A 17,797-nucleotide genomic window follows, 5' to 3' on the forward strand; every position below is an offset into this window, starting at 1 on the left:
TACAGGAGTACGCCACTACTCCCGGCCATGTGCTATACTAGGGTTCGGCAAACCGTTAAAATTAACGTTTAAATAAGCGGTTATTATTATTCTTTATATAAAAAAGATAATTATTTAAAAGAACTCTTTAAAATATATATTTAAAGTCCAATAACTATAAACCGTACAGCACCTATTTTTCAACTTCATGAAAAGGTACATTTATTAATTCATAAGAACATAATTTCTTATCCAAATTGGTTAAAATATTTTTATCATTATATTACATTGCAGTTAATATATATTATGTCGTTTTTAAATCTATTTTGAGTAATTATAAGGACTCAACCGCTCAGCGATCGATAAATAAACAGTCGTCACATTGGCCAAACATTGATATTATATAACAAAACATAGAACTTTAATTTAAATTGAAGTTGCACCATAATAAATAGATTAGTTGGATTTATTAATCACACCCTAACCATGGCTCACTTACTTAACAAAACGCCTTACCCCAGCGGTACAAGGTTTATTATTTTTTGAGCTTTTCTAAAAACAATTTAATTATTCTTTAAAAATTAACATGTTGCATTAATAATAATAATAATAATAATAACAATCAGCTAGACTAATACCCAAGGCAGCACCTTAGGCCCAAGTCATCCAGCGACTTATAATGCCTTTACACAGATGGCTGGGTTACAATGCATAGGAGGGTGGTGGCAAAGCCCTTCATGCCACGCGAGCCAACAGCCGTTTACCTCTAAGTTTTTATGGAAAGGGGAAACCGAAGAACTCGGTGGAAAACCCCATTAATCAGTGGGGAGATAACTTGCAAACTCAACGCAGAAGGAGTTAAAATCACGCCCCCGATATATTTTGGCCCGTATGGGCTATATTTCTTAGAGACGGGTACCAACCCCTTATTGACCATATATGTGCTGGGCCCCGCTTAATTTGAATCACCTACCCCCCTTGCGCACGGCCATGTTTTTTTTGACATTGTATGGGAATTATTATTTGTTGGTACGGAATAAAATAACTAACACGAGCTCTCACATACAATACAGGGTCTTTTAAATTGATTGATACAAGCGTTTTTCGCAAAAACGACGAGACGGAAAATTAAAATTTCCAGGGTATATACAACGCATAGTAATCAATTAATTTCGTAAATTTCAGAAAAATATTTAAGCACTTAGTGCGTTTTAGAAAATATATTTTTACATCGGTAGATCGCAATCAAAAGAGGCAATGAGAAAGTTGAAGAGCACATTGAAAAAAGTCAGAATAGAATTGGTTTGGTCAAAATACGATTATTTTTCCCCGAGTTTTGAGGGATTGAATGAAGACAAGTTGGCTGTAGGAGGCAATGGCTTCTTTCGAAACCAAAATAAGCAAATAACCAATATGTACGATTGTTGGAATTGAAGCTTCAAATTTTTGATAAAAAAAGGTTTAAATGGTTTAAAAATATGGCTGTCCACTGCGATACACATTTGAGTACGGTGAAGCATATTTCGAAACAAGCTCTGTATCATTTCTGGCGTTACAAGACGAAAAGCTTCGAGGATTCTCTCCCGTAGCTCTTCGATGGTCAAAACGGGTATACGGTAGATCGGTGCCGGACATTTCGTCGCGGGACATTTTGTCCCCGGATATTTTGTCCCCGGACCTTTGGTCTTTTTTCCCCCGGACGTTTTGTCTCCAAAAAAAAATAATTTTACGAAATTCGAAATATAAAAAATAAATTTACGAAATTCGAAATATAAAAAAAAATTTACGAAATTCGAAATATAAAAAATAAATTTACGAAATTCGAAATATAAAAATAAATTTATATATATGATGACCGCCCTTGCCTTTTTGCCAAAAACGGAGTCTTTGATGACTTTGTTTCCCAGTTGCCAGCCGAAGCCGAGTGCATTGCCTCTTACTACGAGGACACGTACCTGGGACGCATTCGCAAAAATGGCAGAAGGGATGCGCTTTTCCCACTAGAGTTTTGGACCGTTCACGAGAGGGCCGGTTCTTGAAGATGTTGCACGGACAAATAATAGTGTTGAGTCCTGGCACCGTGGCTTTCAATCCAACGTAGAAAGTTGTCACCCTACACTTTGAAAACTTTTGAACTCCATTGTACGAGAACAGGGACTTACCGAATTAAAAATAATACAAAGAGCCGTGGGTGAAAACAACTCTCGAAAAAAAACGAAATATATTGATTAAAATGAGAGACTTCGCAATGCCGTTTTAAATTATGACAAAAAACATCCGTTAGAATTTTGGAAATTAGTCTCCTACTTGTACAAATTTTAAATACAAAGACAAAGATTGCTTGAATTTGAGTTTTAATAAAGTGTTTAAAGTTTATTTCATCGTTTCAGTTTTTTTTCAATGGGCACGAAACTATTTCGGGGATGAAATATCCTAAGAGACAAATAATCCGGGGACGAAATATCCTAAGAGACAAATAGTCCGGGGACGAAATATCCTAAGAGACAAATAGTCCGGGGACGAAATATCCTAAGAGACAAAATGTCCGGGGACAAAATGACCTGGGCCGAACTGTCCCGCGACGAAAAGTTCTACACCCACGGTAGACGTAGTCTTCATTAAAGCCCCACAAGAAGAATTCCAGCGGTGTTAAGTCCAGAGATCTAGCAGGCCAACGCACAGGTCCAGTCCTCCCAATCCATCTACTTGGGAACTGATTGTTGAGGTAACTCACAACGCCTCGGTGCTGGTGAGTGGGCACACCATACTGTTGAAACGAAAGGTGCACGATAACGTGCAGGGGAAGGTCATCCAATTCGTCCGCTATCTCGTTTTGCAGAAAGGCCAGTTAATTGAGTCCAATGAATCGAAGCGGAAGGAAAAATGAACCAATAATTCGATCTCCTACGAGACCTGCCTAGACATTGACTCTGAATTGTTCTAGATGGTGATGAGTGGGGGTTCACGTCATTCCACATATGGGTGCTCTGGTGGTTGAATGGCCCATCTCTCGCAAATGAACACTCATCGGACACTAGTATATGACGCAGAAAGCCCGGATCTCCATCTGACATGATATTGAAACAGTTGCAGCCTTTGTACGTTTAACAAAAAACATAAACAATAGCGGTAGATACGCCTAGGTCAAAGAGATATAGTACGTCCTACAATCATCTTATCTTATTCTTCATTTTATTTAATTAACTTTAAACGTTTTTTTATAGAAAATCCGAAGCTTTAATTCCAACAAACGTACATTTTTTTATTTAACTTATTTTCGTTTCAAAAGAAGCTATTGCCTAAAAAACAATGAAACTGGAGAAGATCACACTGTATAAATTTATTATTTGGAGACGTTTCGAGCCGTGGCCCTTTATCAATCCACTTTTTTAAGCCTATTAAAAAAGTGGATTGATAAAGGGCCACGGCTCCAAATAATAAATTTATACCGTGTGATCTTCTCCAGTTTCATTGTTTTTTAGTATACTATACCATGGTAATTAATAAGTTCAATATTTAAGCTATTGCCTCCTACGGCCAACTTGTCTTCTTTCCGAAGCGTCGTTTTTGAGAAAAACGCTTGGTTTTGTGCTCGTTGCAGCCTACTTCCAGGGGCTAGTAGGTCACACTTTGAAGCTCTCTGGCGCTCTTTTAACTCATCGTAGGAAAAGGGGGGGAAACCGGAATACTTCTCACCTCACCCCCTACAACTCCTTAAAATTTTTGCACAACCTTTTGAAACACCCTGCACAGCATAGATATATCGATATTATAAGGAGCGCTTGGTACGTTGGTCGTCGTCGTCGTCCGAGCTTTCAGGAATGTTTGCTTAGTCTGTCACGAAGCCAAGGGCGGGGCGGCGAGCAAAAAGCGACCCGCGAAACAGAGGGAAAGCGAGACTGCCTTTGGCTTCGTTACTGAGGTGGTTCGACTATCTATTTTCTCAAAATATGTCGCCCCTGAGAGTTGGGCCGTGTTTGTCCCAACACGCAATACACCCGAAATTTTCTCTCTGTTTCCGCCGCGAAGGAGGGGGGGATCGTATGGCGTAGTTTCAGAAGGACTGAGTTTCGGAAACGGGGAGGTGGGAGGCGGGGGCGGGGGGGTTCGGGTCGTTCCGATTTGAAAGTCCCGTGGCCCTCTCGGCGTTCGTTAGTTCCGTGGCCTTTATGCATCAGCCATTGGATACAGGGGGTTTAAAGGGGTACAGGGGGTTTGATACGACTGCGAGTTTGAGTTACTTACCACGGAAATTCTCGCATTGGAAAGGGGGAGGTGGGTACCACGGTAATTATCACATGGGCAAAAGGGGGAGGAAGGCTGGAAGGGCCTTACTGGGGTGGTCCACTATGGGGAAAAGGGTACCACGGTAATTATCACAAGGGAAAAAGGGGGAGGTGGGTACCACGGTAATTATCACATGGGAAAAACCGGGAGTTCCCCGGTAATTATCACATGGGGAAAAGGGGGAGGATGGGCCTTACTGGGGGTACCCCGGTTATTATCACATTTGGAAAAAGGGGAGGTAGAGCCTTACTGGGGTGGTTCTACTTTGGGGAAAAGGGTGCCACAGAAATTATCACATGGGAAAAAGGGGTTGTGGGGCGTACTGGGGTGGAGCGCCTAGAAACAGAAAACTAGCAGAGGGCCCGCCTGTAAGGCGGGCTTCTCGGCTAGTAACAAAATATACACGCCAAGTAATAAAAACAGCTCTAAACTCTCAGCCAGAGGCAAAGGAGCGCCGAGGCGCTAAGGGGCAATAGTAGAACGTGGGCTATTTGACAACGACGTAGCGCTGGAAATTTTTATAATGGGGTTTTGTAAGGGTGGTTGATTAAGAAATACGTCTCCAGTGTATAGGGAATATCGGTCTGATATCTTTGGTTCACTTACTTCTATTGTCCCGAAAATAATGCAATTTGGTTTACAGTTGCAAATAGTTATTTTTCCTTCAATTTTTAAATGCTCCCACACAAAACAACGTTTTGTTTTTCAACACATCCTGAAGCTGGACCTTCTGCCATGATATTAGTCTTTAGATACAAACTGATCTATTCCGACCAAACCAATTGCATTTACAGTTTTCGTCTACCACCTAGCGTTAAAAAAATAAAAATTCCAAAACCGTGAAAAATGTCACGATTTTGCTGAAATGTACAAATAACAACAACCTCCCCCGATAGTGTACGTTCAGAAAACTTCACATTTCTAGGTAATATAGTTTTTGAGCAAAATGCCTAGGACTATCAAATTAAAGCCCCCTGTATACATACAAACGAAAGAAATTGGGATTAATTTAAAATCAATGAAACTTATAGTTTGTTACGTTTCCTTTAAAAAAACCTTCCTTGAAATACAATGAAGTTTAATCCGTAGTAGCGTCAAAATCGGTTAAGAATTGAAGCCAGCTGTACCGCACATACAAGCAAACAAACAGATAAACGAATTTCTTATACACAGATAAAATGGTACATAACCTTGGCGATTTATTTATGATTGATCCTCCTGCCGAGGCTGTTAATCGCGGAACTATATCCAATACCTTCACTGTGATAAATACTATCCAGATGTTCTTAACTCAAGGGAAAACAAGGTTTTTTTAATGGAAATTTTGTTATCAAAACTTATACCTACGTCAATTTACCACATTCGATGTTTAATCTTTATATAAATTAAAACAAATGCGTGGTAATAACACTACGTCAAAAACGGTAGAGACATCCGCAAAACGTTTAAGAAAGCTCATCTGAAAAGACGCTTAGATTCCACTAAGTATGATTCTTACGCTAAAGATATGAAACGAGGTAACTGTTATGAAGGGGCCTTTTAAACAACAACAACAATAACGTTAAGCCCATTATTAAACGTGATTAGGGAGAACGCCCAGTATTATATCATTTTTGTACAACTACACCCTATACGCTGCTTATTCGAGCGTATTCTTTCTTTATATTCGAAATCATTGTTACCCGCGACTACTACCCAAGATAGGGCTTTTTCTGGATATATAGTCCGCTAGATAAAATTATCACTCCGAAGAAAAGATTTGCTTAGAGTTAGGTTATGACACTAATAAAGACTATAAACCACGAAAAGCCAGTAAAAATACTGTTTTAATAAAACCTATTTTAGATCTTAAAATTAGAATTTGGAACTATGGCTATAAAATAATTGCCATCTTAAGCCCAAGTCAGATAGCGTAAATGGATCCATATTTATGACAATATTGCCATATTTGCTTTCTGTGAGCCCGTTTATGCTAAAATATCACGACGCCCGTGGAACATTTTAACAGGTTGAATAATCGAGATTAAGCTTCTAATTTAAGAACAGTACGGAGAGCGCGTAATTAAACACTCAATAATACAAAATAATAATAATAATTATAGTTAAATTTTCTTTCGCGCTTCAGTGTACAGGTTTAAAAAAAAATAGACAAAAGGTTTAAAGCTTTTATAATATAATCTGAGTCTATACATCTGTATCGGTATTTTATCATATAATCCCGTTTCATATCAATGACATCACAGGAACTGTAGATTCACATAGCCATAATTATCAGCTTACATTAAAAACAATAAGAAAAATTTAAATGCTAAAATTTAAAATACAAATACCAAGTTTTGTATTTTACATTTTTAATCATACAAAATATAATACGTGACTTTCTGTAATGATTAATATTGAAATTCTAGATGTATTGAAACATTCTTGACTAAAGATATTTGCTATGTAAATCTAATAAAATGCGATTAGAAAAATATAAATATCGGTACGGTAGAGGATTTTAAGGAATGATTTAAGTACTGATATACAGCTTGTACCAAAAGTAATATGATAGAAAAAAAGTGTGCTACTATCCTACACTCCAACGCGATGAAGGAGAAACATTTAGCGCCCTCGTACGTGAATATCTAAACTTCCTAATTTTTTAAAATTAGTATTTCTTAAATAAAAATCACTCTCGAATACTCAGTAAATGTTAAATTTGCAACACCCAAACCATTATGGAAGGATGTCGTTCTTGAAAACAATCCGTCCTAATATTTGGCAGTTACTTCAAGTGTTTAGTTCAGAATAAATTGTTTGTGGCGCGCCTAACGGTTAAATTTCTTTGATTAGGAAGTAACACACTTTTCCGCACGATATGACATTTCCTCATAAACAGAGAAGTTTATCTCAATTTAATACATACATCCTATTATTTGTATAAAACTATATCTTGAGAAAAATATAAGGAATAGACGTGATTCCTAATTCAATACAAGAATACATATAATTTGTCAGTGCATGCATTCTATCATTACGTAGTTGAAAGATCCAGACGTGATGAGTTGCGAGACGATGTGACCGACGAACGATAGCCTTTACTTAAGTGACACTTTAACTGATAGTACGCTTTCTCGAGTTGGATCATTTCCTACAATTTAGAAAAACATATTTCATTATTAAGACTGGATTACCAGAAGTATATATTAACCTTCAAGAGATAAATACCAATCAATTGAAATTAAACATGTATTTTCGTAGGCTCATGTCACTTTTCAAAGGGCGTGAATTCCCCGCTCAACCGTGGATGCGTGTACCGCTTGTATTACTCCGCCGAACTATAAACACATTTAAGTCAAAAAAAGTTTTGGAATGTAATTCCCCCACATTTATTTTCCAAAAGTGAATTTTGAAAAATGAGCGGGAGTCTGCGAAAGCACATGTTTCTAGCAGTATAGAGAGATGGATACTTATGTCGTAAGCAGTTGGTGCTACCTACTTTGTGGGTGCGTTAGGAGCTCAATTGGAAACTAACTATTCAAACTTTCCGCGTCCCTAATTAAGATTAAAGCATACTTGCGCGTCAACTGTCATTGTCTAATATCTCGACAATTTTTACCTCTCCGAGGGGACTTTGTACCCTAGGAGGGGTTATACAACCACCGTGTCTGTGGGTCTGTCTGTGGGTCTGTCTGTCAGGCCTGCGAACGCGTTCGCATTTTCGGGGCAAAGGGTAATCACTGCGTACGCAGTTTCTTAGAATCAGGGAAAAGGTTTTTCCAAAAGCGCCCTCTTTTTGTCATTGGGTGTAGTATAATTTTTTACTCGGCCCGGATTCGAACCCGAGCCCTCTTGCACGACAAGTGAGCGTTCTACCGCAGAACCACGGATACAGTTACGCTTCACTGAAAATTAAAAACTCTTCCGACGAGATATATATTTTGGCTTGCCAACTTGTTAAAATATATTTTATCTAAAACAAATTTTATGTTCTAAATAAATAAATGGGGTGGATTTTATTTATCTTGAACTTCATTTGAATTGCTTGTGTATTTAACTTTAATTAATACTAAACACACTGGAACCGTATAGGAACCGTTTAGGAACCGGAACCGATCGGTTCTAAATTTTGAGAACCGGAACCGAAACCGGAACCGATAAATTAAAATTTTAGGAACCGGAACCGGATCCGGAACCGAGATAGTCCAAAAAAGTGTAAACCGTTGCATCCCTAGTGATTAATGCGGTGGCTTTTTTGTGCTTTGTTAACAGTAAGCTGTGTTTCGATTCTTGTTATTTCTATTGGTGTTGGTGTTTGGATTGGATTTTGCTTGATTTCTAAGGATTTGAATTACTTTGTTGCTTGATTGCGTTATTATATTTTTCTATTGGTTATTTAGGCTCTGAAGCCTGATCGATTGGGTTATTATTATACATTAATGTGGGTGGGTGGGTCTGTCTGTGGGTCAGGCCTGCGAACGCGTTCGCATTTTCGGGGAAAAAGGGTAATCACTGCGTACCCAGTTTCTTAGAATCAGGGAAAAGGTTTTTCCAAAAGCGCCCTCTTGTTGTCATTGGGTGTAGTATAATTTTTAAATCAGCCGGGATTCAAACCCAAGCCCTCTTGAACGACAGGTGAGCGTTCTACCGCAGAGCCACGGATTTACGCTTCACTGAAAATTAAAAACTCTTCCGAGGAGAGGTATATTTTGGCTTGCCAACTTGTTTTTAATTTTACCCGCTTTACGAGAATAACGATATTTTTGTTCTTATAATAGTCAATTTCGAAAAATTTTGGACTTCGGTTGTCTTTCAACGAACCAAATTTTACAAGGAGGTTTTAAGGGGAATTCTAGACGTACAATTCTTCTAGTATTGGAAATACAACGTTCTTATAACCTCGGTTCATTTACCTCTGGTCACGACTGTTTGGAATAAAAGAGTACCTTTGTCTGACCAGAGAGTGTGAGTTGTAGTTTGTTCAGTTCGATGAGTTTCTGATTTAATAGGTACGTCATATGGTCCGCTCGGGTTTCGGCTTTCCGGCACGAGTCTTCCGTCTCGTGAAGCCTCAACTGAAGTCTATAAATGGCTTCTTCCTTTTCCAACTCGTCCATAAGCAACGTCTTGTTCGTTTCGGACGCATCAGAAGGTCCGTTTTGATCCAAGCTGACGGGTACGTCTATCTCTTTTACCACTACTTCTTGGGGGTGAAAATTGCCTAATTGTTGTCGCTGTTCGTCGTCGGAAACAGTCGCGTAGTTCCCATTCACAATGGGAAGTTCTCTGGCGTGGTCGCGAAAAATGTTCTCTTTGAGGGCCTTGTTCTCTTCCCGGAGTCGAGTCAGCTCTACTTCTTGTTGCTCCATTTTTTTCTTCAGGCAGGATAAAGTGCTTAACTAAATAGAAAAGAAATACATTCTGATTAGTCCATTTGCAAAACGAAGGCTTCGTTGGAACAGTAACCTCTTCCGACGCTAATTGCTTTTCTTCGGTAGATTCTGCTTTGGAGTTTCCTTCAGAGTCCCGTAGGTTTTTCACATCACCCTGCATCCGTAGTTCCGACAACTCCTGTAAACAAATAAATAGAACGTAAAGAGTACTTCCGCTTCAAAAAAATATTTATTGAATTTTCAAATGCGGTTATATATAATCATTAAGCTCTTACTACAGAAAAAACAAAGAATACCAGATATAAAATTATGAAACTAATTAATATAAATGTACATTAAATTGATTAATATAAATGTATATTAAATTGATTAATATAAATGTATATTAAATTGATTAATATAAATGTGTATTAAATTGATTAATTAGTTAATATCATTTAATAAATACATATTAAATTAGTTAATATCATATAATAAATACATATTAAATTAGTTAATATCATATAATAAATACATATTAAATTAGTTAATATCATATAATAAATACATATTAAATTAGTTAATATCATATAATAAATACATATTAAATTAGTTAATATCATATAATAAATATAGTGTTCGTACGGGGACAAAATAAAGTCAGGGTCGGGGTTGGGGTCGGGGTGGGTCTAACCCCGCGAAAAACCAGTCGGGGTCGGGGTCGGGGATGGAAAATTCTTTGAATTTATTATGAATAGAAAAATTATAAAAATACCCCAATTTTACTGAGCCTAGAGACTATTAGTAATAGTAACAATAGATAAGATAGGTAGATATTAAAATCGAGGTCTATAGCTTAGGCAATTGTTTAAGTAAGTTGTTTCATAAATTCACAAGTTATTTACAAACGTTGTAACTCCTTAGCTGAGACTGAGACAGCCCGAAACAACGGAAATTATGAAAGTGAAACTAAAATTTAAAAAAGCTACTCAAGTCGGAGTTAAGCGTCGAGCGAGAACTACTTCAGCGGCATCAGCCGAAGGTCATTCGGATCATTCTATTGTCGCCCACGAAAAAAGGGAGAGAAGGAACCTATATATTTTATATATTTTTAGGATTTTAGCGGGGTGCGTTGGCGCGAAAATTTAAAATTACACTACAAAAACATAACCCCGAAAAATGGAAAACCCCGACTTAGTTTGCGACAGTCGGGGTCGGGGTCGGGGACGGGGACAAAAGTCGGGGATCCCCGACTTTCGGGGTCGGGGTCGGGGTCCCCGTACGAACACTAAATAAATACATATTAAATTACTTAATATCATATAATAAATACATATTAAATTAGTTATAATCATAATAAATACATATTAAATTAGTTAATATAATAAAAAATACATTTAAATTAGTTAATTTAATTAATAAGTATTAAATTAGTTAAGATCATATAATAAATACATTTAAATTAGTTAATTTAATTAATACGTATTAAATTAGTTAAGATCATATAATAAATACATTTAAATTAGTTTATTTAATATAATAAATACATATTAATTAATACAATTAATTTTTTGTAATCTGTCTCATTTTATGACATATATATGTCTTAGCTATCTGGCTTTCTCAATACATATATAACAGTTTTCGTGCTCGTACAAGACATGTTTTAAAAAATAATACATTTGTTTAGTGAAATGAAATATTACAAAATATTTTACAAGAAATGAACCAGTGTATCTATAAAGCTTTCCCAACGGGTAAATTTTTCAAGTTGTGCATTTCAATAACAAATTGATCTTTAACCATTGAATAATCGATTTTGTATCAAACTTCTCATTAACCAAATTGATAAAGCGGTGTAAATGGTTTTCCTAAACGTTATGAAAAACTACAGAGGTAATTGTTAAATTTCAATAAAGAGGTTGTCAAACGGTGTCGGAACAACACCATGCATTAAGAGTACTGCTAAATGACATTGAAACGTCTGTCATGAGATATTAAAACCATTACGAGCGTACAAAAAATAAATGTGTAGGGAACTTGTTTAGTCTGTGCAATCTGTACATCTAAACCACTAAAGTACTCGTTCTAACAAATCGTTTGCTAGCTCCATCCCTCTATTGAACGCTCAGACGTTCTTGTTCATAACTTAAACTGTAATAACAAACTACACGTGTTATTTACCCAATTACTCGGAAAATATAATTTCCAGTACATAAATCTACAAATTCTTTTAATTACACGCCAAAATGATTGCGCATTTCACCTTTCTAATTTTAGTAATCCTTGCAAAAACCGACTTTCGACACAAGTCGCTCGTCCTGTAGTAGGTGTAATGTGGCCAATATTCGGCCATAGCAGCTGACGCACGGGAACACGCACAGAAACCGACGCGAAACCACACGAGCTATCCATGAAAAATCGATGCGTCCAGCCGACCGAAGTAAACTTTATCATGGCGATTCTATCCGTGGACTTAAAAGAAGCGGCATGATGCAGGAGAGTCAAACTCTCTCGCAATCACTTCGCGAAAACAAGCCCCGATGAGGAAGTAACGAATAAATGTACGTGTACAATGAATTTAAACGAATGACGCGAGCCACGGTCGGCAACTGCGAAGATTCCCAAAATCGCCGTTCATGCCGTTCAGAAACGTTGGCTCGATACGCTTCGTCAATCACTATAGCTTCTAACACCTGGTTAAAGAAGGAGGGTAGAAATGTTGGGGAGCTTATTCAAATCGATAAAATGCCAGCAATCTACTGAACAAAGCCACAAACAAATTACCCGTATTCCAACGTATTCCGAGTGGCGTTGGCGACTTAATGACTATTAAGAATATAAGCACTTCTGCTTGTCAAGAAGATTGAAAGATTAGGTACCCGCTATAAGTTGTACGAGTACGATAAAACTCATTCAATCTACGCGTACACTTTCGCGTTAAACTGGGTCAACGTTTCCATTCTCCGCGCGCCGTTGAAATTATTATATCTAGAATTTACCCGAATGTATAGTACCGTAACAGAGTACATGAATTTAGAGAAAGTAAAGGAAATTTTTGTATAGCAAAATGCGTTTTAAATGAGTGACTCTTGAAAAGAAATGCTCTTAATAACGCAGATATATTTCATTGTTGAGATAAACTTAGAGCGGGACTGTTTAATGATGTCTTTTGTTTTTTTATCGGCCAGGGATGGCGCCACCAAACATAATGGGTTATGTATGTTTAGGGATAGGTCATCCCATTCCCATTTCCCGGGTTTCTTTGTGTACAGAAATAACGGTTTGGCGCCATCTATACTGGTACCGAAAACTACGTATAAAAATTATATTAATCGAAAGTTATTTTATGTGATAAAATAATTTGTTTTCTTCCGAAAGATTAATAATACAATACTAATATGTAAAAAGTGTATTATATAATAACAAACTAATTAAGATTCATTAGATGGCGCATCGTAATGGACCGCCTTTTATCAACATTGTTTTTTCGATAAATATCATTAATTTCACCATGGACCAATGAATCTTCGGGTTCGTTCAGTAACGCAAATCTGGGAAAAATCGCTTGATGATCGCTTGTCGTCATCGTGACGAAGGAAGTTCCTGAACCGTGTTATTTCTAGTAAGCGCTGTTTTTAAAGATGGCGGCGATAAAATTTATGGGGCCCAAAAATCAGAGGAATCAAAGGAGCGCTCCTTGATTAACGACGCACCCCTCAAAAGATTAAATCTGATTTAATCATGATTAAATCTGATTAAAATGATTAAATCCTGATTAAAAAAATTATATCGTGATTAGTATGATTAAATCGTACTTTAGTTTAGATTTTAATGATAAATTCTCGATTCGACCGATTATATTGATTAAATCTAATTAAAATGATTAAATCTAATTAAAATGATTAAATCTAATTAAAATGATTAAATCTAATTAAAATGATTAAATCTAATTAAAATGATTAAATCTAATTAAAATGATTAAATCTAATTAAAATGATTAAATCTAATTAAAATGATTAAATCTAATTAAAATGATTAAATCTAATTAAAATGATTAAATCTAATTAAAATGATTAAATCTAATTAAAATGATTAAATCTAATTAAAATGATTAAATCTAATTAAAATGATTAAATCTAATTAAAATGATTTAATCTAATTAAAATGATTAAATCTAATTAAAATGATTAAATCTAATTAAAATGATTAAATCTAATTAAAATGATTAAATCTAATTAAAATGATTAAATCTAATTAAAATGATTAAATCTAATTAAAATGATTAAATCGAATTAAAATGATTAAATCGAATTAAAATGATTAAATCGAATTAAAATGATTAAATCGAATTAAAATGATTAAATCGAATTAAAATGATTAAATCGAATTAAAATGATTAAATCGAATTAAAATGATTAAATCGAATTAAAATGATTAAATCGAATTAAAATGATTAAATCGAATTAAAATGATTAAATCTAATTAAAATGATTAAATCTAATTAAAATGATTAAATCTAATTAAAATGATTAAATCGAATTAAAATGATTAAATCGAATTAAAATGATTAAATCGAATTAAAATGATTAAATCGAAATAAAATGATTAAATCGAATTAAAATGATTAAATCGAATTAAAATGATTAAATCTAATTAAAATGATTAAATCTAATTAAAATGATTAAATCTAATTAAAATGATTAAATCTAATTAAAATGATTAAATCTAATTAAAATGATTAAATCTAATTAAAATGATTAAATCTAATTAAAATGATTAAATCTAATTAAAATGATTAAATCGAATTAAAATGATTAAATCGAATTAAAATGATTAAATCGAATTAAAATGATTAAATCGAATTAAAATGATTAAATCTAATTAAAATGATTAAATCTAATTAAAATGATTAAATCTAATTAAAATGATTAAATCTAATTAAAATGATTAAATCTAATTAAAATGATTAAATCTAATTAAAATGATTAAATCTAATTAAAATGATTAAATCTAATTAAAATGATTAAATCTAATTAAAATGATTAAATCTAATTAAAATGATTAAATCTAATTAAAATGATTAAATCTAATTAAAATGATTAAATCTAATAAAAATGATTAAATCTAATAAAAATGATTAAATCTAATAAAAATGATTAAATCTAATAAAAATGATTAAATCTAATAAAAATGATTAAATCTAATAAAAATGATTAAATCTAATAAAAATGATTAAATCTAATAAAAATGATTAAATCTAATAAAAATGATTAAATCTAATAAAAATGATTAAATCTAATAAAAATGATTAAATCTAATAAAAATGATTAAATCGAATTAAAATGATTAAATCGAATTAAAATGATTAAATCGAATTAAAATGATTAAATCTAATTAAAATGATTAAATCTAATTAAAATGATTAAATCTAATTAAAATGATTAAATCTAATTAAAATGATTAAATCTAATTAAAATGATTAAATCTAATTAAAATGATTAAATCTAATTAAAATGATTAAATCTAATTAAAATGATTAAATCTAATTAAAATGATTAAATCTAATTAAAATGATTAAATCTAATTAAAATGATTAAATCTAATTAAAATGATTAAATCTAATTAAAATGATTAAATCTAATTAAAATGATTAAATCTAATTAAAAATATTAGATCATGATTACAATGATTAAATCTCGTTTAATTGATTAAATCCTGATTAAAAAGATTAGATCATGATTAGAATGATTAAATCCTGATTAAAAAGATTAGATCATGATTAGAATTATTAAATCCTGATTAAAAAGATTAGATCATGATTAGAATGATTAAATCTAGTTTAAATCGTGATTAGATTGTCTAATCTTGATTAGGTTTTTTAATCTTGATTACCCTGATTTAATCACGATTACCCCGATTTAATCATTTTACTATGATTAAGACGTACCCAAAAGTGAAGAGACCTGCCCATCGCCTGTTACATGTATATAACACACTTTTACTTGCGTAGTAACTGTTCAACCAATGTTTTTCCGATAGAGGGACTCGGAAGAATCGTTTGGTGTGCTTGTTAGGGAAATTCGGTTAATTAGATGCAAGACTGTTAATTCAGTGCCGTCTTTCCCATTGGGCCCGTTGGGCCCTGGCCCAGGGCCCCGAGTTCAAAAGGGGCCCCCTCAGGCCTAATACAAAACCATTCAATATTATAAATTTATCTTTGAAATAATGACTAATCGAAGGTATTTCTTCGCCCTATTCTTGTATTTCAATCAGACGTTTTATTACGACGGGCGGACAACGTCGCCGCATTTTTAGTCTAAGCTGATTTCTACCCTCGATAATTTGTTTTCCATCACCAAGAATGTATTTATTTTTACTCAGGGAGAATGAATATGTCGAGATTATTTTTAGCGTTTCTCCAATTCCACCAGTTAGGGCCCCCGGTATGCTCCTCTGCTTTAATAAAATCAAATAATACTGCAATCTCATTGGTTCTTAAAAATTACGTTTTTCGACGCTGCTGCTAGTATACAAAAAATAAGATCGCCTCCCCTCCCCCTTAGGGTGACGGGGTTAGGGCCTCAAGGTGTTCGCCGATAGTCTCGACATATTCATTCTCCCTGAGTACAAATAAATACATTCTTGCCATCACCAACAGTTTTTCGGACTCAGCCTATTTTTATATATTAGTAGGCCAAAATGATTTGAATTAGCTCTACAACTGCAACGTTTCTCTAAGTAAGTTTAATAGCATTATGGACGGGGTGGGAAATAAGGATTTTTTTGAAAGTGGACAGGTGACCAGTGACCCACCTGGCCTTGAATAAATAAACTAGACCTCGACCAGTGCACGTCGTCTGCTACATTAGAATAGCGTGTTTTAACTCTTAACCGTTTTTAATAGCTTGAATTCTAGGGCTGTGCGAGTACTCGAACATCATCGATTTGAAGTCGAGTACTCGAACTGGACCTCGAATAAGTAATTGGAAAACACTCGTCGATTATCGAGTACCAAAAATTGCATAGTCGGGTACCCGATAACTCGATTAAGCTGCTGTAAGTTCAAAGATGGTGTTTGCCACTTTTAGGGGTTAAAATAATAAACGGTACCTACAAGACATAGAAATCACAAATACTTCGATTGACCTTGGGGATGGATCACGGTTTTTAATATGTACTGCGCCTGCGCGGTTTTTCTTCAAACAATATTATTAAGTCTTAGTTTCGGATGTCGGCCGGCGTTAGAACTTATAGGAGTCTTAACTTCCTAAGCAATATACGGACAGACGGTACATTAATAATTTAATAAAATTATATTGTTATTTTACTATTAATAACTATAATTAGGCTTGACTCGAATACTCGATGGCCTAAAACCACTACTCGCACAGCCCCAGTGAATTCTAATTCGAATGTACTAACATGCCGCAGCCGCCGTTACACAGACCGTCAAATCCAAAGACTAATAATATAACATTTGGACCTACCAATTTCAAAATATTAACCTCGAATTAATTAAGTGGTCCACTAACCGACCTCCGATTTAATTAATAAACTGGTCATTGGCCCACTGCCACCGTCTTATTTCCCACGCTGATTATGGAACCGATTTGTGTGGTCGTGGGATTTCAAGAGTTGGTTTTATAAGCTTCCAAAGGAATGTAATAACTTGGGTCGGTATCATACACAAATGTTTTTACATAGTTTTAGCACTATGGGATAATTGTTTTGCTCCAGTGCGTGCATGGTAATTAATTTTGAAATATAAAAGTTTATAAGAATTATTTTTGTTTTTAACTTTTCTACATTTATTTATTTCAATTCCTAGGTGCTAGGCCGACTTTGTTGCTTGTTAGGACTATGCCATCGTTTCAGTCTCACTGTCTGCCACCTGCATTTAATTAAACTTTATTTCATATAATGGGGTCTAGGGTTAGCTATAGGTAAGCTCGATGTTGGAAAATTTGCTGTAAATTATTAGCCGATAGCCGATGGAGAAATTCGGAGTACAGAAAATTTTCTGTAACGACCCCGAGAAACTTGCGGTTCATTGGCTGTCGTTCGCGGATTATACGGGCGTCATTCATTTACCGCTACAACAAATCGCGGCCTTTTTAAAATACATGCCTATTTCGCGTAGAAAACGGTAGGCATTTTTTTCTGGTCGATTTCGC

At 34.6% G+C, this 17,797-nt stretch overlaps 1 protein-coding gene across 2 annotated transcripts in view; it reads right to left on the minus strand.

Annotated features, from left to right (window-relative positions):
* Window positions 1–6,106: 6,106 nt before the first annotated feature.
* The window catches only part of LOC149922046 (uncharacterized), a 32,802-nt gene continuing 21,111 nt past the window's right edge, over window positions 6,107–17,797 (minus strand). Inside the window, exons 7-9 of one of the 2 annotated variants that reach the window (XM_090163243.1) lie at window positions 9,715–9,819; window positions 9,195–9,647; window positions 6,107–7,399 (exon numbers count right to left, since the gene is read on the minus strand). In XM_090163243.1, the coding sequence (XP_090019369.1) occupies window positions 7,283–7,399; window positions 9,195–9,647; window positions 9,715–9,819 (675 nt within the window). In that variant the 3' untranslated portion in view covers window positions 6,107–7,282. Of the gene's footprint in view, window positions 7,400–9,161; window positions 9,648–9,714; window positions 9,820–17,797 lie in introns of both variants that reach the window. The other variant, XM_090163245.1, reaches the window with a different exon arrangement.

Source organism: Leiobunum rupestre, chromosome 11 (genome assembly GCF_980474605.1).
Source record: "Leiobunum rupestre chromosome 11, qqLeiRupe1.1.hap1, whole genome shotgun sequence".
Lineage (NCBI taxonomy): Eukaryota > Metazoa > Arthropoda > Arachnida > Opiliones > Sclerosomatidae > Leiobunum > Leiobunum rupestre.